General features: G+C 44.6%; 3 protein-coding genes across 3 annotated transcripts; 2 read left to right on the top strand and 1 right to left on the bottom strand.

The window, feature by feature from the left end:
• The first annotated feature begins 729 nt into the window (after nucleotides 1-729).
• Nucleotides 730-11350, top strand: LOC132463583 (homeobox protein Mohawk-like). The gene is made up of 6 exons (XM_060059856.1): nucleotides 730-1517; nucleotides 1951-2110; nucleotides 3327-3474; nucleotides 3678-4016; nucleotides 8869-8902; nucleotides 10716-11350. Exons 1-6 carry the CDS (start codon nucleotides 1168-1170, stop codon nucleotides 11044-11046), a joined length of 1362 nt encoding a protein of 453 aa, XP_059915839.1. The 5' UTR covers nucleotides 730-1167; the 3' UTR covers nucleotides 11047-11350.
• A 1088-nt stretch (nucleotides 11351-12438) lies between these two features.
• On the bottom strand, nucleotides 12439-17936 carry rab18b (RAB18B, member RAS oncogene family). The gene is made up of 7 exons (XM_060059857.1): nucleotides 17732-17936; nucleotides 17351-17406; nucleotides 16880-16941; nucleotides 16596-16668; nucleotides 15755-15873; nucleotides 15525-15591; nucleotides 12439-14013 (listed from the first exon to the last, which is right to left on the bottom strand). Exons 1-7 carry the CDS (start codon nucleotides 17797-17799, stop codon nucleotides 13841-13843), a joined length of 618 nt encoding a protein of 205 aa, XP_059915840.1. The 5' UTR covers nucleotides 17800-17936; the 3' UTR covers nucleotides 12439-13840.
• Nucleotides 17937-19253: 1317 nt separating this feature from the next.
• Nucleotides 19254-22896, top strand: LOC132463602 (patched domain-containing protein 3). The gene is made up of 4 exons (XM_060059883.1): nucleotides 19254-20243; nucleotides 20317-20438; nucleotides 20530-20675; nucleotides 21112-22896. Exons 1-4 carry the CDS (start codon nucleotides 19521-19523, stop codon nucleotides 22614-22616), a joined length of 2496 nt encoding a protein of 831 aa, XP_059915866.1. The 5' UTR covers nucleotides 19254-19520; the 3' UTR covers nucleotides 22617-22896.
• Nucleotides 22897-22901: the final 5 nt, after the last annotated feature.

The following is a 22901-nucleotide window of genomic DNA, read 5'->3' as shown; positions in this document are numbered from 1 at the left end:
TGGCGAGCTGCTGTCAGACCTTGTTCACGTCCTTGGCGCGCTCAGTGTTGTGCCCTGAATGCACACGGCCAAACGCAGACAAGAAAACATGTGCTATTATTTCTTAACCATTAACTATGCATATACTCTCTCTAGACATCGTAAAAATGCACGCCATCTGACACCCACGCACACACACCAGTGCAAACGGTAACTCGACCTGGCTCACAGGACAGACCTGCAGAGATCTATTTCTATTTTCCATTGTTTATATTGCAATTATTTTACAGGCCAATTTGTACTGATATCCCTTCGAACTTAGCAGGACTCACCGACAAACACAAAGTGCTGTTCAGTGGTTCTGCTGGTTTATTAAGAACCATGTCATTACCACCCATAAATCTCCAGAATTTCTGGGCACAACATATTTTATTCGCTGACGCGACTGTTTTTCGAACACCACAAGATCCATGAGATTCATAAGCCTTGTGAAGAAATATGGAAGCATGTCGTATTACTTAACTACAGGGATTTTGGCTTCCATTCACACTGACACACATACACGCTCACATTGTTATTATTATTATTTATTTTTTATTTAAACATAAAAACACAATGACACAAATATCTACAGACATGTACGAGAACAATAACAACAGACATTTGACAGAACACAAGAAGGGATGGGGGAAGGGTGCAAGGATGACACCTTAAGATACATAGACATTACTTTGAACAGAAACATACACACGCTCACATTAAGTATAAAGCATTATTAAACACGCGCTAATAAATTGAACAACCACATCTGCTAGTATTCATACAAATGCTACAGTTCTCAACACATGGAGTTCCACTGGTGCCCCTGCTGCTGAGATGCCTGTTCTCGCCTGCATGCGCTCCCCGAGTCCTCCTGAGATACGATTGGCTGACGGCAGGAGCCAATAGGCAGTGATGGAGCAGGTTACTTGAACTCTCCTCCAGGAGTTTCAACAGCTACACCCGAGGAACATTCTCAGATCTTTGCTCTATTGTGTCGTTGGTGACTTTTTCTGCTGGGGGGACTGGAGTCCTCTCTCTGATCTGTGAGGATTTTCCCAGTGCTTTGAGAACCAAAAGAGAGCAGGCCAGACATTAGTGGTCTGATCAGCGTATTACGGAGTCAGTGGGAATGTACCGTGTCCACTGATGCACCTGTTTATGGGAAGTGCTCCGGGCACCAGAAGAATGGACCAGCCCGAGAATCTCCTGCATTCAGAGGAGGACAGGAGGAGACCGCAGGACGAGGACAGGAGGAGAGCAGAGGAAAGGAGACCAGAAGAGGATGGAAGGAGGAGAGCAGAGGAGAGGAGAGCAGAGGAGGACAGGAGGAGGAGAGCAGAGAAGGAGAGGAGGAGAGTGCAAGAGGAGAGGACCAGGTTGATCCATGTAGAAGCATCTCGGGGACAAACTGGTTCAGCAGACAGCCAGGCGTCAGACTTGCTGCCGTGCTCAGAGTCACCAGAACAAAGCTCTACTATAAAGTGCAAGAGACATGGGTACGATGATGAGGATAATATATGTGGGGCTCTTATTTTGAAGGCATTATTGCATGTTCAATATTATTCATGAAAAGTATTTGTTGTCCTGTAATTGTATTTACTTATGAAAATGAGTAATATTGTTATTACACATAAAGTGGCATTTAGCAGATACTATATGTTAATCAATCGAACAAACAGATCCAATGCCATGCTCCAAATCAATTAATGCATTATCAATGTATAGTTGCAGAGAAAAAAGCTTATCATCTTATTTAAGTTTAAAGGTTGAATTCCAAATCATTCTCTGCTCATGCCTACTGCAATCGTTTTCTTACCAAGCCTCCACTGTGTGCTGTGTGATATGATGAATCTCAAACGACTACAACAGTTAAGGTATATGTCGCTTTGGTGTCCAGGCTCTACGTTGTTACGTTGATATCTTTTCCAGGTCGCACCTGGGCGGGGTCAAAGTTCGCCACAGGAGACAGGCCCTGCAGGACATGGCAAGACCCCTGAAACATTGGCTGTACAAGCACCGGGACAACCCCTACCCAACCAAGACCGAGAAGCTGCTGCTGGCCCTGGGCTCCAACATGACCCTGGTCCAGGTGAGACCACCTGGCACACAGACACACTGACTGACCCTGGTCCAGGTGAGACCACCTGGACCAGGGACACACTAACTGACCCTGGTCCAGGTGAGACCACCTGGCACACAGACACACTGACTGACCCTGGTCCAGGTGAGACCACCTGGCACACAGACACACTGACTGACCCTGGTCGAGGACCGGGGACCCACTGACTGACCCTGGTCCAGGTGCAACCACCTGGCACACAGACACACTGACTGACCCTGGTCCAGGTGAGACCACCTGGCACACAGACACACTGACTGACCCTGGTCCAGGACCGGGGACCCACTGACTGACCCTGGTCCAGGTGAGACCACCTGGCACACAGACACACTGACTGACCCTGGTCCAGGTGAGACCACCTGGCACACAGACACACTGACTGACCCTGGTCCAGGACCGGGGACCCACTGACTGACCCTGGTCCAGGTGAGACCACCTGGCACACAGACACACCGACTGACCCTGGTCCAGGACCGGGGACCCACTGACTGACCCTGGTCCAGGTGAGACCACCTGGCACACAGACACACTGACTGACCCTGATTCAGGTGAGACCACCTGGCACACAGACACACTGACTGACTGGGAAATGGACACACTGACTGACTGGACCAGGGACACACTGACTGACTGGGACAGGGACACACTGACTGACTGGACCAGGGAAACACTGACTGACTGGGACTGTCCGTTTCACTGTCTAATTGACGGATTGATCCATTGTATAGCTGTCTGACTGATTGACCGTCTCACTGGCTGATTTACTGGCTTTGTAATTTATTATCTGGCTGACTGACGGATCTGTCTTCCCAAATTACTACCTGTATCTCTATCTTACTGACTGATTTACTGGTTGTTTTCTTTTATTAATGACTGACAGCTCGATGGTATATCTGGTTGTCTGGCAGACTGAGGACTATGTCTGACTGTGTATGTGTCAGTCCACCTCATTTACTTACCACCTGCTGGACAGGCTAAATACTGGATCAAAGACTGTTGGATTCGACTAACTGATTGTCTGGGTTGACTAAAAGTAACCCATCGACAGACTGATTTAATCAGCATGTCAGATTTATTTCCAATCAACAAACCAGGCAATCAGTCAACCCTCAGCATACAAGCTTTTCAGGCTGGTCGTACTATAACCACCGTAACGTTCTCCACAACAACACGGTGTGTCGTTCAGGTGTCCAACTGGTTTGCCAACGCGCGGCGACGCCTGAAGAACACGGTGAGGCGGCCGGACCTGAGCTGGGCGCTGAGGATCAAACTGTACAACCAGTGTATCCAGGGCAACGCCGAGAAGCTCAGTGTGTGCAGCGACGACTCTGAAGGTAAGGGTCCAACAATCAACCCATGTATATAAGTGTTATTATTAATAATTATTTGATTAATATTGAGGCTATCCTGCTCCAAATTATACTTCTTAAAGTATGGTGGATGCAGATACTAGGTAACAAACATAAAATAATGCTCGGATTGTAGACCTAGGCTACGTTACAATAATCCAAATATAAAAATATCTATATATCCACAGATGAAGAATGTCCCTTGGAGACTGCCGTCAGCCAGCAGTGTGACATCAGCCGGTCCTCGTCCCTGAAACACGAAGAGGACAACCGGCTCCTCCGTCGGGCCGACTCCACCCACAGCGACGGCAGCCTCTCGCCGCCCTCCAAGTACAAGAGCGGCCTGCTGCACCGCTACCTCAGCGACCGCCGGCGGCCGGCGGGCACGCCGCACCCCGCTGACGCTGCCAAGGCCCGGCGCTCGCGGAGCCGCTTGGAGGAATCGTTCAGCTCCGCCGAGGGCGAGCAGCAGGCGCTCTCTCCCGCCGGCTCCTCGGAGATGGAGACAGAGTTTGTCTGCCACGTGGGTGAGAGACTTCAAACCTATACGTTTGCATTTAATTCTCCACACGCATACACACATGAGTAGTAGGCACATCGACTCTCGTAATTAATGCCCTATTAATCCATCTGGAAGTTATAGGTCACAAAATACTGCCATTAGATAGCCTCATCTTGTCAGATTTTACATTTAACTTGAAAAGAACTGAAAACAGCAGCAAAAGTCAAGCACATTTCCGCAGATTCAGGCCATTAGACATCCCATCTAATCAGCCAGAGCGCAATAGCGAGGAGATTAGGGTTTGACATCGGGTTAGGGTTTGTCATTCCAAACCCTAACCCGAGACCTAGTCCTATGTTCGACGACAGAAAATAAAAGATAGTTTAATTACTTGCTATTTGCCTTTATGAAGCGTGTTCGGCAGTGTTCAGTCAAACAAGTAGTGAATTATTACCTGGTTCCTACATAAAAGCCTGGTTCTTCAAAATAATGTGGGCATTTGTGAGTTTTATTTCGCTTCGGTTTTGAGGGTGACAGACAGTCATACAGAAATGTGGAACTGGAACATGGACCCCTTTGGTACCTTTAACTAACGCTCATAAGAAATGCTGCCACTTAATGTTGACACGCCTCACATTTCCCAGCGGGCATGAGCCAGGGGCTTTAATACAAGTCTCGATTAGGGCCTCATGCACACAGAACATGCTCATTTTAAAGTTGGACGCTGCTTTGAGCTGGCAAAGTTCTCCACACCACAAATATGATTTCCATATCAAGCCATGTGCCATTTGTTCCGCTCAAGCGTCTTGGTGGTGGAAACGTCCAGTCTGCCTCAAGGACAACTTTCCGACGTCTGCAACGCTTACTCTGCCCAGGGTGAGAAGTGGAGGCTCGCGCCATCAAGTGTTCTGACAATGTTGAGGTCTCTCAGAGCCGCTTCAGAGCTGCTGTCAGTCATGTGTCCCAGAGGGCTGGGCGATATGGGCCAAAATGAATATCTCGATATTTTTTTACTATATCTCGATACACGATATATATCTCGATATATTTTGAATCTCCTCTAGAGCACATCATAAATGCTCGATTCAACCATGTCTGGCATAATGTTACGTCAGTAATAATTCTAGTATTACTGAAACATAAGTCTGCATGTAGATTACATGAAACAACATATTGTTTAAACTCATCAGTGCTTTCTATTGGAACAATTTAGAACTTGCACATAAGAAAAGGAAAATCACAGCAAGTTAGATTTACCAACACAGCATTTATTCAAACCGTTAATTATTTATGAACAGTTTGAATAATAATTATTATATATACACTGCCAGACGAAGGATCCAGTGCTATTCTTTTTCGAAACCAAATCCTCCGTTTCCATCCTTTTTTCTCTTTCTGGCTGTTCTCACTCACCAGTCGGAGGTACACGCACCTACAGCAGCGCGCCTTCCAGACTACGTCACACACGCGCGTCCATGAGAATCTCGTGGACTCGCAATGGGCGGGGGGAGTGAGTTTAGAGAGCCACCGGAAATAGCGAGAGAAGGGAACGCTGTGCGTTAAACAAACCCCGAGAAGCCCAATCCCTATGAGAGCTCCCCACGCTACGGCCATCAGGAGGCGCACAGAGCTTTTATCCGTGATATTATATAACCAATTATATTATATTATATTATATATTATTATATATAGAGCTCCGGGAGTCGCAAACGGCAACAATCACTTTCTCCTCCGTGCTGCAGTTCACCCCGGACTGCACTGCACCGAGTTTGACGGTTGAACGCTGGTTGGCTGTTACGTTACACATGTCACTCAGTGGCCACGCTGTTGAACGCTGATTGGCAGATACGCGTCTCTACGTTCACTTTGTATGAGATCTTGTCGCCCCGTCGCGTGAAAGCACAACGAGTATGCCGGCGGCGGCAAAAAGAAACATTGCGTCCCAATTTATATTCGATGTTCGCGATATGGGCATTTTATACATCCCCTGGAGAACATCTCGCGATACATCGCATATATTCGATATATCGCCCAGCCCTACAGAGTACTACACGCCCCCTCCTCGTAGCGAGCAGGCGACTGTTTTAGAGGTTTGATTTGATCCTAATTGATCATCCAGTATCCAAAGCTTATTTGTTTTATTTGATCTTAACATCACATCCATCTCCCAAGTCCCTCACATGCATATCTTGTGAACCCGAGTGTCCTGACCCCAAGATTGGAATACACTGGTTTAATGTAGTGTAAACTATACGTTTAACTATACAGTCACCTGGTGTAGAGGTAATACCAAAGGGAAAAGAGGACCTCAGCTGTAGGCCTGCTGACTGACTCCACGTGAGTGGCAGTGAGTCTCCCCTTGCCACGTGAGAGTGGAGCTCCACCAGCTCTTCGTTCCCTGGTGGTTCTGCCAAGCCTGTTCCCTTGGATGTGGTTTCTGGATAGTAGGTAGGTAGAATCCCCTCATCCATTCATGAACAAATTGTTCATTTCATGAGCAAAATTGTTGCTCTTTTCTAACTGGAGCTCTTGGGTAATTTGTCAATTTAAAGTTTTTCCAAAATATCCAGGATGGCAGCGGATGAGATGTCTGTGTAACCTTTTAATGTGTCCCTTCTGGTCGCATTAAAGCTCCCTGCCTCACTCTCCTCTGTACTTCCTTTCTGGAAGTGGAGTGGAAAAGCGAAGCAGCCAAATCTATGACAAGCTTTAACACCAATAACACATTTCTACTCTGCCCAGGAGAGGGCAAACATAGCAGGACTACCCTCGAAACGAAGGAGTAAAAGCAGATATTGTTTCACAAAACTAGTCGACCATGTCTTTCGTCGGTTGTCAGCCCAACAAAAGTGAATTCGGATTTTGATATGATAAAGTTGTGAGTTGTGTTGGATGAACACCACTGAGGAACATATGGAGCGCAAAACAAGTGGTCTTCTCGGAGCCTTCAGGAGTTACCTGATGAAGGCTGGAGTCTCGTTAAAGGACTGGAACGCTGTTTCATTTGCCGCAGAGAGAGAGGAGAGGAAAAGTTATATTGACACATACCTCGTCTAGTTTTTCCACACGTATTGTTTTGAAAGAAAATATGCACGTTGTTAGATGAAGCATCTCTCTGAACGTCGCCAAAGTCCCAAATGTTTATTTTATTTTGGTGTGTATAGGTCAGAGCTCTGAGTGAAGTCATGCAGGGTCATCGCTGGGCTCTTCTATAAATCAGGGTTATGTTCAGGTGACAGTCAAGATATGTCGATTTTAGTGGATAAGAGATGTTTTCTGTTACCTCAGGACGGAATAAACCACAGGATAGGTTGTTTAAGGATGTTAACCGAGAGAGAATCAGCACTTTGTTGTCCAAAGTTGTACTCTTTCTCTCTCATATTCAATTCCCAGAAGAAACCGTCTCCTGACCCATCTCAGTCCAAGGGAATAAAACCAAGGGGCTTGATTCCAAAAAAAAGACAAAATGGAAAATATGTTTTTGTCATTGTGCAAATTATTGCATAAACAATCACAAGGGGAAAAACTATGAAGGCTTTTTTTGCACATTCAGTATGTATTACACATACCTCACCTCTGCTTGGTTAAAGCGTTTCGTCTAGAGCCTTTTTTGAGGCTCTGTAGCTGGGCTCTAGCTGACGGTAAAACTGTTAGCAGTTAGTCTTTCAGCAGACTCTTCATCCACTCGCAGTTAGGTTGAAAACAACTGAAGAAAACAATTGATACTGGAGAGACTACAAATGTAAACCTCGCACGGTTTCCTAAAAACAACGCGACACGAGTGAAGGATATAGGAATAGGAAACAAGAGTTAAAACCTCTAGTTTCTGATTCCTGCCTGAGCGTCGACTACAATTAAGACTCTAGATATTTAAGCCACCAGTCATTCTATCGTAACCAAATTGAAGCATACATTTTGGGCGGATGTTCATCATATCACCCATATTAGCAGCCTTCACATGATTTATAAGCAGCAGCAACTGTATGTCATCATGCTTGTGACACTTTATGAAAGAATATGTTCTTTAAGTTGATTGATGTTCGCTTTCCTTTGGTACCTGGTCAATAGAAACCTTAAATCTTGATGGCTTATCCACTTGTACATTCTTGGCAAGAAACTCGACAGTCAACCCGCTTTTGACTTTAAAAAGAGAATGATTTGAAGTTGACTTGAACACAAATGAGTTCTGGTGTAGCCATTTCTAGCCCTGAACTTGCCTTATAGCAAAACACTCCGATCCTCCCTCTTGTCTCCAGACTGTATGAACCCTAGGGTCCTCCAACACACACATACCACATACAGCTGATGTGAGGTAAGCTGTACATCTCAGCGGGCCCCAGGGGGGCTTGGTGGGGACTGCAGGTCCAGGCCAGGTCTTCACTGCTACTAGTCCAGGAGGGTCCTGGGGACCATGTCAGAGTAAATCCAGTGAAGATTTATGCAACACTACACAGATACACATCTATGTTCTTTCCTAATTGCGTTGGTTTGGCTGCACCGCCCCTCTCCCCCACATAAAGCCTCTCTCTCTCTGGCAATGTCACACACAACCTGGAAGACATATGTACACATGCAAGACCATAAGGGTTCACATAGGCTGCCACACACACACACACACACACACACACACACACACACACACACACACACACACACACACACACACACACACACACACACACACACACACACACACACACACACACACACACACACACACACACACACACATAGAAACGGTTGGACCATAGAGACACTCAAACACTGTGTAATCTTGTGATCTGTCATTTTCCAATTGTGCAATTGTAGGCTCTCTTGAGTCCCTAAACACGTCCTACACACTAGTGACTGGTTTTCTGGGATTCTTTCTCTTTCAGACACAACCAACTGTGCCCCCACCCAACGTGATCTGTAAGTGTATTTATGTGAGACAACCGATCGTGATGTTGGTCCTTTTGTCATTGTTCTTTCATCCTCAACTCCTTTCATGAACTCATGGTATCACACTGATTCATGTTCTCATATATCTTACTACTATAATAGCAGGCCTGTCACACCAGTTACTCAAGTTGGTCACGTGCGCATGTGCCAAGCAGCCTGCAGCTCACACACACACACAACATGCGCGAATGCATACATACACCGCAAGCATGCACATACACACCGCAAACACACACCGTACACACACGCACATGCGCACGAACGCACACACACTGCACATCAAGACAAAGACAGTGACACATACATGGAAGCGCACACACTCGTGCGCGCGCAAACACACACGCGCACACACCGCACGTCAAGACAAAGGCAGCGACACTTGCCCAGGTAAGACGTTATGTTTTTAAACATAACGGCTCTGCCGTCGACAAACTTTCCCAGGTAAGACATCCTGTTTATACTGTAGAAATTGCGATAAAAGAAGGGACGAGACAATTTTTCACCTCGACATGCAAAGGCAGGTCGTTCATTTTGTCATATAAAAAACGTTAAATTCATACATCACGCCGACCAGCATATCAACACACAAGTCACGTGATCTTAAAGAGACAGTGTCCCTATAACACAACGAAAACATGACAATAACACAGTATGGTGAATTATGTTTATAGACTCCACCCCAACACTACACTTTGTTGCTCAAATGTAATATTACTCATCCCCTTGAGCCTCCCGAAATGTCTTGACAATTTGTTGCGCAAACTTAATACTACTCTCCTCCTTGAGCCTCCCAAAGTGGCTTGCGATATTGAAATCCCCCCCCCCCCCCTGCGGACTGTTTTAGTCGTTAAATTTTTCTTATGTTTTGTGTGTGTATGCTATGTGTGACTGTAGGCTACTGCTGCCTGTCTTGGCCAGGACACTGGAAGAGATGTTTAATCGCAATGAATAACTAACCAATAGTAGTTTCCTTGCATTTTAAAATGTCAATGCACTTTTCAGCCCTGAATAACAGTAAAAGCTATTATATAATAATTTATTTGTATGAATAGTATACTGCACTTTCCATTGAACAATTACCCCTGTTACCATAAATTGACTAATTAGATAATGTAATCAAATGCTCACACACTAGCTGCTTTCAGACACACGTGTAAGCCCTGATATTTTCCTGATGGGCCGTATGTGTGAACAACATATCCTGACATTTATAACCTGAAAATCTTCTGAATAATAATACCTCTGAGGTAGTATTTTCTCTGTAGGAAATGTAAATTACCTTAAATGTGAATAAGGAGTAGAAAGTTGGTATTTCTCACACCACTTCAGTGGGCGTGTTGATGACGCTTATGCATGTCATTGAGTTGCCCCCTAAATGATAATCAGCCTGTTGCCTTTGTTCGCTGAATGGTTAAAAAATATTTTAATGTTAGCACTGCTTTTAAGAGTAATTTGTGGTGAACGAATGTTATACGTTGTAACATTATAGGCAAAATGTTATATTATGCGCTCAGAAATTTGTTACATTATCGCCTGGGGTTTCCACATAATTGCTATGGGTCTAATTACAATTAGAGGTTGAGCGCACGCAATGCGCGCGCGAAAAACTCTAGTTATAATAATAATAAACCAACAAGCAGGATAAAGTAGTCTTTTCTCTGCCCCACCCAGTATTAGTGAGGGCATGACTATTTGCCGATAAATATCTATTTGTTGAATGTTATTCTGGCTAGGCACTCTGGTATTCATTGCACTTTATTTCTTTCTTGGTTGTGTGGTTCAGAGAGCAGCAGCGGGGCCGAGGCCAGCAGGAGAGGGAGGGCTGGGGAGAGATCCACGCTGCCATGGCTCTGACCAACCTGGCCCAGGGCCAGCATTTGTGTCTGTCCCCCAGCATCCCAGGACAGGGCTGCACCGGGGGACCTACCAGCAGCGCAATTACCAATAGTGTAGGCAAGGCCTGCACCCTGGGCCCTACTGGAGGCCCGTGGCAGAGCTGCACTGTGGGCTCCATTATCAGCGTGGGAAACACCCTCACCAGACGCATCATCCAGAAGTCTTCTCACATCCTTGAAATCCAGACGGTCAAGCTAGCCCTGGCTAACGGAGTGTAGCAGTTGGTTAGCTTGGCCCATGCTAACAGCTTTAAGCTGTTGGTCAGGTTCGCCCTCGCTTATAGCATTTAGATGTATTGTCTCACGTCAAGGTTTATCATTTTATATACAGGCAGGAATGGAAAACACTCCTTCTTGCGTCTTGATTAATATTGTTAATTTCTATAACATTATTAAACTTTGATATCTTTAAATTGTAAAATGAAATGTTCTGCAGTTTTATTTTTCTTCCATTTCTCTCTGATGATGTAAGTTATATTAACTTTTCACGAGACTGGAATGTTATCCAATGATACATTTATACTTAAAGGTACAATTGTAATAAACAAATTGTGAAAACAATCTGCATGGTTATCCTTTATGATTCATGATCATTATGATCCAGCCCCATGTCAATACCATCTTACAGTAACATTTATTTTTTTAATTAATCAGGGCACTAAGCTGCAGTCGTAAACGAAAACACAAATACATTAGTAAACATATAAGGACTCTAGTTGTAGATAGTTGACTCTTTCTTAAAACATTTAGTTCTTTAGATGGCCGGCTATTACTTTTACTATTTAATAATTAGAGAACCAAGAAGCCTTCAGCTGGGAGTGAAACACCCATGCCACCACCAGAACTACGTCAACATATAGCGGGGCTCACACTGTAAGGACCCACTGACTATAGTGTGGGCTGCTTTATAGAGAGTGTGCTCTCCCTAGAGTCCAAGTCTACACATTTACAGTTTAATTTGAGCCCTTTCAAAGCACAAAACCAGTTGTTTTTCTTGGCCCTCATTACCTCCAAAAGCAAACATCATACCTTCAAGTTCTTCATGTTTTAAATAATTAACAAGACCTTGGGAAATGTGTAACCTCCCCTCAGAATCCCGTGCAAAAGGGCCCCTGAATCCAGCAGGGCCACAGAACACGATAAGCCACTGGTGACACGTGGGGACCGTCCCACGTCGCCACAAACAGCCGCCGTCCCCTAATGACACACACACTCCTCTGGCAGCCCGCACTGGGAGACATACTAACCAGAAGGTTTCCACTTCGGGGTCCCTGCTCCAGCCTGTTTTGTGACATTTGGACTGAAGAATGTTCTCTGCACGAAAAACGTGGAGCCGGCTCAGAGTCATCTGCAAGGCTTTAGTGGAAACACTGAGCCTCACTCCGTCCGTCCGCCGCAAGCTGCTTCTGGTTAGCACGGACACACTGAGCAGAGGCCAGCCTGATTAGTCCAGGACAATGTTTAGTCTACGGCTGTCCAGAGGTAACCATTTGGGTGTTTTTGTTGTTGTTGTTACAAAGATGTTTGTTTTTTACGGTAGGCATTTTTATTTTATTTCGGTTGGAAACACAGACGTGTCCAGTTAATAGCAGTTCATAACGGTCCCACGTGTCATGGAATAATAAGGCAATTCTTTATTTTAAGGGTATTCGACTCAACTAAAATGCAGAAAAGAGCACACCGGTAACCTATAAAGAAAAAACAAACCCTTCATATATTACATGTTTAACAGCCAACAGCAAAAACGAATAGAAATGATGAAGAAAACATGTTGCAGTACAGTGACCATGAAATAACTGCAGGTGGCACAGATACTGGAGGAAACTTACTGAGACGTGCCTCTGATAGAATATTGACTTACAACGGTAGAGTGTCATGTCTTTACTCAATAGGTCTAATCAATAATCTTTTTTTTGAGGCCATTTGTAATTGCCAGAGTAGATAGGGGTACGCAAGGAGAAAGTGCCAGTGAGTAAAGAGGCTTTGTGTTACTGCAAAAGCTTCTTGAATTAAATTGCCAAAATTAGTGTATGCATACTCTCCTGACCAAATACTGAGTCGATTTTAGAGAACTGCGTGGCAGCAAATCTGCAATGAGACATCAAAGTACAGAAAATGGTATAAATAAAGAATAATGAAAATCATGAGTAAATAGATCTAATTACATAAGAAAGATAATAAAAACTGCTGATTTGGTATACATATTAATGGGGGGGGGGGGGGGGTCTATGCATAAAATCTATTAATGCTTCAAATGAAAAGGAAAACAGGCCTCTCTTTGATATAAGGGTCATCTTAAAAGAGCCAAATCTCCAGGTCCAACAGCCTCTCTCCAAGTGTTTGTGTGTGTATATATATATATATATATATATATATATATATATATATATATATATATACACACACACACACACACACACACACACACACACACACACACACACACACACACACACACATACATACATACATACATGAGAGCCGTGGCCCAAGCCCTGCAGGATTTTAGATGTAGATATTGTTATTGGATTTACCGTTCCCAGCCCTGCACTGTATCCTACAAATTGCCGCATGATATAGCCGCTTTACATTAAGTCTTATCTTGCAGCAGTTTGAGCAAGAACAAAAAAAATGGGGGGAAATAGAGTAACTGTTGCTGACGTGATGAATGGAAACCAGATGATAATCATCTAGCATGGGTGGACTAATTAAAATAATGCACTTCCTGTCATGAGTTGTTTTTTGTATCTTTTGATATAGAGTTGACCAGGAAGTTAAAAAAAAAAAAACTGTGAAAGAACAAAAAAACCAAGACAAACGAGAGTTAACAGGAAGTGTGCAAACAGCAAAAGTTCGCCTGACCGGATAAGATTTGAGGCCTTCGATCAATGAGATCCTTCAATACAGAACCTGTACGACTATGCTCTCTCTCGCTCTCTCTCCTTCTCCCCCCCCCCCCCCATTCGGTTGCCTTTCCTGTGTCCGGTCATTTCCCCAGGTAGGTCGGTGGTATTCAGGGTATGGAGCAGTACCCTCCGCAGCCCCCACCAGCCCGCGGCTCCTGCTCCCCCAGGCGGACCCCCTGGCCCGGGTTGTCGCTCTCCCACAGCCCTGGTGTCTGGAGGATCTTCTCCACCAGCTCCTCAAAGGCACACTGGACACCGTCCTTGGTCTTGGCGCTGGCCTCTGCAACAGGGTGGGTCGATCAACAAATGTCAATACAGTACAATAAAAACAGATAAACAAGTTTCATGGTTAGGAGAACTTCTCTAAAATTTCCAATAAATGTCAAGGAAACACAGCTGTCACGTCAGCCAGTCAAATGTGATTGCAAGATCCAAATAACCAAATCTAACCAATTTGATTTGGACTCGTCTATGATGGACACGCGTTGACAAAGATGTCATAAAATGGCACGAGATGACTTCATCCAAGCTGCTAAAAGACATCCTGTGGAAACACGACGGGTGCACGCAGTGAAGGCCCTAAAACCCCATGACATCTTCTCTGTCCTGGCCACCGATGGTTTTTTTTCTCTTCACTTTCACTCATTCTAAAATGGAAACTCCACAGAAGAGGCTAACCTAATTTCCCCGGAGCGGGGCGGACCGAGGGGGAATGGGGAACACGTGTAGAGACGTGGTTTGATAAACCAAAGACAGCCCGCTCCTTTTAATTCCAACATGAGCTCCTTGTGGAGAGTCTTCCAGCCGCTGATGGCAGAGAGTGATGGGCTGCCAGAGCTGAATAAACAAAGCAACAAACCTGAACTAAAGAGAGAGCAGCTTGGGCTAATGTCTCCTCGTCTTCTCTCCCCAGTCTGAGGGATGGACGCTGGGCTTTGGTACAGAACACACTTAAAGCTAATTCACTGTGATGCACGCAACCCCTGCTGAGATTAGATACATTTTTCAACGTACTGTATACAACTTCAAAATGTTGACAAAAAAATGTAAATAACGTATTGTTTATCTTCTTTATTTTGGCCTATTGGGACTAAAATGATGCGTGTCATTTCCTAGGGAGATCTGATGAATAAACTAGGCAGGCAGACAACAATCATCAACATAAAAATAGAATTTCACAGACTTAAAGGGACACTGTGTAAAAATTACTCCCATCTAGTGGTACAATTGTATATTGCATTCAAACTGATAGTGCTCGCTTGTTCAAAAACTACGGTGGGCAGTATGTGCCAAGAATCTGTGTCATGACATCCAATACTACCTCATCGAGTCATTCGAGTGATGATGAGGTTTGTTATTTCAAACAAATTTCAAACTGCATTGAATCATTAGTGTAAGCTAATGATGTACGAGTAATTACTCCTTGAGCAAGATAGTGAATTATTTCAGTCATCATTCACGCTGGCTCAGAGTGAAAACGCGTTTGCATTTCCTGTACCACGTAGTGCTTTTTGTCCCTCACGGCAGTTCATAGACCGGAAGAACATGGAAGCCTCCATGAAGCTTACCCGTCCTATGTAACTACATATTAATTATTCTTCGCTCAGATAGGATAAGTGAGATTTTTGGCAGAGATCATTTTACACCAATGAGGACTTATTTATGAATGAATACGTTGATTTGAGGTAATAAATTACTTAAAATGTTACAGTGTCCCTTTAAAAACCATTGAAGAAGTCCCTAAAAGGCTAACCCACCCATGGTGGTCTCTGGGGATAGAGAGACACGTACCGATAAATAACATGGAGTGTTTCCTAGCAAACTTCAGGCCCTCGTTTCGGTCCACCTCATGGCTGTCCTGGAAAGAAAAGAAAAGATCAGACGTAAAATAAATGGCTCAGATTACAGATACAATAAATTAAAATGATAAAAGATATTCTATTGCTTATATAGTTAAGAAATTGATAAAATAATATGTTTCATGCAGTAAGTAATGCTGTATGTAGGAAAATAAATCATACTTTGTCAATTTTATTGCCAACAAGCATCTTGACGATGTCGTTCCGGGTTGTGTACGTCTCCAGCTCGTTCAGCCAGTTCTCCAGCTTGGTGAAGGTGTCCCTCTTAGTGACGTCATACACTGGAATCAACAGAGACAACAGGTAACACACTGGAATCAACAGAGACAACAGGTAACACACCTGAACCAACAGAGACAACAGGTAACACACCTGAACCAACAGAGACAACAGCTAACACACTGGAACTAACAGAGACAACAGGTAACACACTGGAACCAACAGAGACAACAGGTAACACACCTGAACCAACAGAGACAACAGGTAACACACCTGAACCAACAGAGACAACAGGTAACACACGATTCCATACGAGACGGATGAAAGAGAGGAGAGGGAACACACTACATGATACAGTGAGCAAGCTTTCTTAAACCCTACAGTGAATTATATCCACTGTTATAAAAAGTCACGTTGGGAGACTAACTGTGAATAATATCCATTGTTATATAGAGTCACGTGGGGACAGTAACTGTGAATAATATCCACTGTTATATAGAGTCACGTGGGGACAGTAACTGTGAATAATATCCACTGTTATATAGAGTCACGTGGGGACAGTGTGAATAATATCCACTGTTATATAGTCACGTGGGGACAGTAACTGTGAATAATATCCACTGTTATAAAGAGTCACGTGGGGACAGTAACAGTGAATAATATCCACTGTTATAGAGTCATGTGGGGACACTAACTCTAGCTGGACAAAGCAGGTCAAAGAGGGATATCCTTTTGGATATGGAGTAAGGTATGGTTTCATTAGATCCGATTGCAGAAGACTCACCCAGAATAACACCCTGCGCACCACGGTAGTAACTGGGAGTGAGGGTGCGAAACCTCTCCTGCCCAGCTGTGTCCTATAAAAACACATACAACAACAAAAACAAAGGAGGGTGGATATCTTACCCAGTGACCAATCATATCTTCTTACTCATCGCTCACTTTTTGTTGACAGTACTGTGCTTTGTTGCCCCCTAGTGGCGAGATGTTACACTTCAATATGTTTTTCACTATGACCAAAGATTATGATGTCAGTAATGCTGTAACAAGAATCTGAATTCATCTTACCCAAATGGCAAGTTTTGCACTATTTCCATCGATGGCGATTGTCTTTACTTTGAAGTCCACGCCTTCGAATAAACAAGTAAAATGCTTAGAGAACATAAGAGTTTTAAGAAGTGTAGTTAGCACTAGAGGAGAGTTACTATTGGTTTTGTTTGGTACATTTGAATACATATGGGTGAGGCCTAGGAGCACATCAAGGGTTATCAAAGTTGAATGACCCCTTAACACTGCTCAAAACATACCTCTTACTTTTGGCGAGATGAATGTGTTTGTGTGTGTTAGTTTGTGTTTTAATATATGTGGTCTTGTGTGTGTTACCTATGGTCATGTGTGCGTGTGTGTGTGTGTGTTCTATGGTCTCGTGTGAGTGCGTTACCTCTAGTCGTGTGTGTGTGTGTGTGTGTGTGTGTGTGTGTGTGTGTGTGTGTGTGTGTGTGTGTGTTACATATGGTCCTGTGTGTGTGTTTTTGTTACCTATGGTCGCTGTCTGCTCTGGATCAAACGTGTCATCTGTGAACCTGATCAGGAGACTACAGGGTTGGGAAGGCATTTTGGTTAATAGCGATTCATACATGATATAAACGTGTCGTGTTTTGATAGGCATTCCAACAAAATGTGTACTTTCACTTTGTTTACTTGATTAAACAACATGATAAACTATCTGACTTGTAACAACTTAGTTAACACGTTATAAGTTCTGCAGACAGTGGAGATCAGTCTCTTATCCCACACAATACATGTAGGCTCCATATGTCTGTACACAAAAGCCCTGAGGAGGAGCGGACAGCAGGACGAGTGCACAACACAACACAATGTCAACAAAACAGCTAGCCAGCTAGCCACTGAGTTTCCAACCTGGATTTCCCGACTCCACTCTCGCCAATAATCAATAGTTTGAGGGTTGTCAGGATGTCTTCGTCCATAGTGTTACTATAGACCACCTCTGGCAGTGCTTTGAGGTTTGTTAACGTGTTGTGTTAACGTGTTGTTCGGGGAGCGGAGGAGCAGCTAGCGGGTGATCCGAAGCCTCCAGATGGTTTCTGAGCCACTTCCGCCCGCAAACCGCATGTGACGTCATGCCGGTCCATGTCGCTTAAAGCAGCGATACCCAACCCTAGAACCGGGCCTTGAAATATTTAGAAAAAAAACAAAAAAGGGAGGCTAAACGAGTCATGTTCTTTCCTCCAACACATAGACTCCATACACTTATTTGTAGTGGAGAAAAGTTTTTTATTTTTTTTAAATGTTCTGAAAGTTTACATATTGGTATTCAATTCACACAATCAGTCTTTGTTGCCACCTAGTTCGTAATATATAACTAAACCACTGTAAATTAAGCACTGTAAATACACACTGTGTCTTAGTAGACACTGCCAATTTTCATATCGTTGCATTTCTTCTATCTGTATGTGTCCAATAGAACTCTTGAACTTCAATTTCAACTTTTTTTATTATTGCATTGTTGAAGGGAGCCTGAGACTCAAGCATTTCAATAGTGTTGCTTTAATTGTTGTGAATATGACAAATAAAACATCTTGAAAAACAGCCACATCTTTAGTTTTAAAATGATGCATCTTAAAATAATGCAATAAAATGACTGCTGGTCCTCAAAATCCTTTCATGAATATGCCGGTCCTTGGAACAAAAAAGGTGGGGAACCCCTGGCTTAAAGTCCAAAACCATCTTCTTGTTTGCTGAAGAATCAGTTGGTCTGCGGGGTTTAACTACTTTATACATTTTACAATCACTTTGTAAGACGATTACGTAACTGCTGAAACCACGTGTATCGTTTATGAATGCAAAGGCACCCTTAAAAAAAAAGGTATTAAATCAACAATAATGAGGCTCTACACAGAATCATCCTCATACGGAACATCTTGGTTTACATGCCCATCTGGTTTACAATATAAAACATGGTCACCCCCAGCAATATTGTTGTCATGCAAATAAAAAAGTCTTTCATTTGCCTTTCTGTAACACAATGTGTTTTTCACTGAATAAAATCTGAAAGATATGCTATCCATGGCTTATCCTGAGTATCGCTTTCCACTTTCATCCTGAAACACAGGTGGAATTCTCCCATTCCTTATCCTAAACAAAGAGTCTGCTTTATCCTAAACAAAGAGAAAACCATCCAACCACAAGCCCCCATTGTGGTGCGGCCTAAGGCATTACAAACACTGCAGTGATCTGAGGGGCCCGGAGCCCAGGAAGGAGCCTCGGGGCCCGCTGGGGGGAGACACAACACCAGTAACACAGGGGAATGGAACCTGTCAGCCATTGGATAGCACAAGTATTCAATTGTCTTTTCAGTTAGGCTACCGATAATTACACCTTTACCCATTTAGGGGATCTACCCATGTATTAGATATTCACACACACACACACACACACACACACACACACACACACACACACACACACACACACACACACACACACACACACACACACACACACACACACACACACACACACACACACACACACACACACAGCAAATAAATGAGCAGCTTAAATCATGTCCATGAGTTCTTCAGTCTTTGGGGTGGAGAGCTTCAAGCATCAGCACTAGCAGAGCATTAGCACACATTATTTCTGCACTTCAGAGTTATATTCTATCAGGTTTCTTTTGTTCTTCCTCATGGCCCGATGCTACACAGACTGCCTGGAACGACCTCTGCGCATCTTCTTCTGTGCGTTGGGTCGTCTCATCGGCAGCCATCCCTGGTGGTTCCTCACAGCTCCTCTGATGCTCTCAGCCGGGCTGGGGAGCGGGTTCTACCTCGTGCAGAACCGCTTGTCCAACGACATAGAGGAGCAGTTCACCCCTGTGAGCGGAGCAGCCAAGACGGAGAGGAGGTACATTCAAGACACCTTCCCAGAGGACGGCTCCATGTTCTCCAGTCTGAGGCTGAGCACCGCTGGGACTTATGGGACCTTCATAGTCACCCATGAAAGAGACATCCTCACAGCAGAGTCCCTTCAGGAGATCCTTGACCTGGATGTACACGTGAGGAATATGTCGGTGGAGATGGACAACCAAACATTTCAATATGCAGATCTGTGTGCTCAGGTGGCGAGGGGAGCCTGCTACTCCAATGATATCCTGAAGATCCTTAACTACAATGCAAGGAATTTGGAACTCATCAATTTGACGTTTCCGTGGTATGACGGTCGTTTTGGGAGGGTACCGTTGTACAATAGTCTAGGGAGTGTCTCTTTGAACAAAGGGAACTGGGTTGTCCAAAGTGCTGAAGCCATTCAGCTAAGTTATTTTTTACTAGGGGATAATAAGATGGTATCGGATCGTTGGCTGAAGGACTTCATGGCTCTGATGTCCAATACGTCTATGAAAAAGATTAAGGTATGGTTATCGTAGTGTTGGACCACCTTTTTTGTATGTTGTGGTATGTGTTAATTATTATATATCTTTCCAGGTATCACACACCACTTCCATGTCAATGCAGTGGGAATTTGAAAAGACCCCCGCTTCAATCGTCCAGCTGTTCTCCATCACATATGCCATTACTATCTTATTTACAGTCCTATGTTGTTGGAGGTTAGTAACGCATTACTTAATTCATCAAAATAATCAAAGGTAGAAAAAAAAATGCAATATTGAACTGTAATTTTGTCACTGACTGATGTAGGTTGGACAACGTGCGGAGTGAGATCTGGGTGGGAGGCGTTGGAGTTCTGTCCACCGGACTCGCTGTCCTGAGCAGTTTCGGCATGTTGCTTTTCCTGGGCTGTCCTTTCGTCATGACGGTGGCCTCCTGTCCCTTCATGATTCTGGGTAAGGTTCTAATGGGCATCAACACATCCAAAACCACCGGACAAATTTTTTAAGGAAGGACCCATGTCCAACAGCAGTGTGGAGTGCGTGTGGTTCAGCCTCACCCGGCCTGAGTCAGGTTGGTTGCCGGCTGGGGTAGCGTGAAGCGAGAGGGCTCAATGTGACCGTATTGAACCGCTGCTCTGCATTAACCCTTGTCCTGGGGTCGGAGGGGCCCTGTAAAGCCACCCAGTTTAAGAAAGATAAGAACTGAATAATGGGGTCAGCATAAAGTAGTGGTTAAGGTGTTTGACTTCCAGCCAAAAGGTACTGTGAGTGATTCTTAATTGTCGTGTGTAGGTCTCAGTAGTAAATTGTAACCCTACAAATCATTTCAATTTCCTATATTTTCAGACAATAACTGACAATTTTAAATTGTGACTTTTTTCAAATTAAGGTATCGGAATCGACGACATGTTTATCATGGTGTCCTGCTGGCAGAGGACGCGGGTAATGGACAGCCCTCCCGACCGGCTGGCCAGTACGTACGGCATGGCGGCCGTCTCCATCACCATCACCAGCCTGACGGACGCTCTGGCCTTCTTCATGGGCTGCTGCTCGCCGCTGGGCTCGGTGCGCTCCTTCAGCCTCTACGCCGGGGCTGCTGTGGTGTTCTGCTACCTGTACAACATCACGTTCCTGGGGGCATTCCTGGCTCTGAATGGCCAGAGGGAAGCTGAGAACAGGCACTGGTTGATCTGCAGCAAGATCCCCGAAGAACTTCCACCTGGGAGGTCAGGGGCATTTGGCGTCTGCTGTGTTGGCGGGAGCTACGACCGGGCGACAGGTAAGGAGGCCGACCCAGTGAGCCGATTCTTTGAGAAGTTCTACGGACCGTTTGTGACACAGGCGTGGACTAAAGGGTTGGTATCCATGGTTTATGTTGGGTATCTGGCTGGCGGTATCTACGGCTGTTCCACACTGGAGGAGGGGCTTGATGTCAGCCACCTGGCCTTGGATGATTCCTACATCATCCGCTACTACAACACCCAGAGACAGCACTTCTCAGAGTATGGTCAGAATGTAATGGTGGCTGTGAAGCAGCCTTTCCCCTACTGGAGCCAAGAGGCACAACATTTTTTATGTTTCGTTGATTTTGAAAACTTGAGCTACGTCAACAGCACATCGGCTTGGTTCCTGTCATTTAAGCTGTACGCAAATGAAACCAACCTCAACGTTAGTTCTAAAGAGGCGTTTCTAAGCCACTTGCCTAATTTCCTCAAACTCAACCCCATCTTCAGACAAGATCTCAACTACAGCATGGACGAGATTCACGCCTCTCGTTTTTTTGTTCAGACCCTTAACACAGCCACCAAGAAGGAGACCTTGCTTGGTCTGAGGAGAGCAGCAGAACACTGCATGGTGGAGCTCTTGGTCTACCACCCTGCGTTTATTTACTATGACCAATACGCCATCATAACGGACCACACTGTGAAGACTGTTCTCGTGGCCGTGGCCGTGATGCTGTTGGTCTCGCTCATACTGATACCGAACCCGGTATGTTGCCTGTGGGTGGCCTTCGCCGTGTGCTCGGTCCTCGTCGGCGTGGCTGGGTTCATGGCCCTGTGGGGCGTCAGCCTGGACTCCATCTCCGCCATCAACCTTGTCATCTGCATCGGCTTCTCTGTAGACTTCTCCACCCACATCTCCTACTCCTTTGTCTGCAGCGCCAAATGTGCTCCGAATGATAAGGCGGTGGAGGCCCTGGCCCAGTCGGGCGGTCCCGTGCTCCAGGGGGCCTTGTCCACCATCCTGGGGGTGCTGGTGCTGTCCGCATCTGGAAGCTACATCTTCAGGACCTTCTTCAAGGTCATGTTTTTGGTCATTGTGTTTGGGCTGCTCCATGGCCTGCTGTTCATCCCTGTGTTTCTAACATTTTTTACTGCATGCAGGAAGTTGTGATAATAATAATAAAATAATACTGAAAGTATATTCTGGCTCCACTTGAAGAGTGTGGCATTAAAAGTGCAAAGCTTATGGGTTTGATGCCCATTGGGGCCAGCCAAGCAATGAAGATTTTGTGCAAGTGTAAGCCAAATGATCAGTTAACCATAATGACCTCTGATTAACTAGAATAGTTAATCAGACTTCATTACATTAAGGATAGTTTCACAATTAAATCAATAATGGCCATTGTAACAAATATCTTGTTTATTTCAAAAACGTCAAAATAAAACGTTGCAAGCT

This window comes from Gadus macrocephalus, chromosome 8 (genome assembly GCF_031168955.1).
Source record: "Gadus macrocephalus chromosome 8, ASM3116895v1".
Classification (NCBI taxonomy): domain Eukaryota; kingdom Metazoa; phylum Chordata; class Actinopteri; order Gadiformes; family Gadidae; genus Gadus; species Gadus macrocephalus.
Note: the sequence above shows the minus strand (reverse complement) of the source record. Positions and strands in the feature narration are given on the sequence as shown.

What these genes read in the sequence shown, in the direction of transcription:
- LOC132463583 (XM_060059856.1), top strand. Translation starts at nt 1,168, where the DNA reads ATGCACCTGTTTATGGGAAGTGCTCCGGGCACCAGAAGAATGGACCAG. An exon ending in ATAAAGTGCAAGAGACATGG is followed by an intron (nt 1,518 to 1,950) that starts GTACGATGATGA and finishes TATCTTTTCCAG; the next exon opens with GTCGCACCTGGGCGGGGTCA. An exon ending in CCAACATGACCCTGGTCCAG is followed by an intron (nt 2,111 to 3,326) that starts GTGAGACCACCT and finishes TGTGTCGTTCAG; the next exon opens with GTGTCCAACTGGTTTGCCAA.
- rab18b (XM_060059857.1), bottom strand. Translation starts at nt 17,799, where the DNA reads ATGGACGAAGACATCCTGACAACCCTCAAACTATTGATTATTGGCGAG. An exon ending in GTGCAAAACTTGCCATTTGG is followed by an intron (nt 16,669 to 16,879) that starts GTAAGATGAATT and finishes GTGTTTTTATAG; the next exon opens with GACACAGCTGGGCAGGAGAG. An exon ending in TGCGCAGGGTGTTATTCTGG is followed by an intron (nt 15,874 to 16,595) that starts GTGAGTCTTCTG and finishes TGTTGATTCCAG; the next exon opens with TGTATGACGTCACTAAGAGG.
- LOC132463602 (XM_060059883.1), top strand. Translation starts at nt 19,521, where the DNA reads ATGGCCCGATGCTACACAGACTGCCTGGAACGACCTCTGCGCATCTTC. An exon ending in CGTCTATGAAAAAGATTAAG is followed by an intron (nt 20,244 to 20,316) that starts GTATGGTTATCG and finishes ATATCTTTCCAG; the next exon opens with GTATCACACACCACTTCCAT. An exon ending in CTGTCCCTTCATGATTCTGG is followed by an intron (nt 20,676 to 21,111) that starts GTAAGGTTCTAA and finishes TTTCAAATTAAG; the next exon opens with GTATCGGAATCGACGACATG.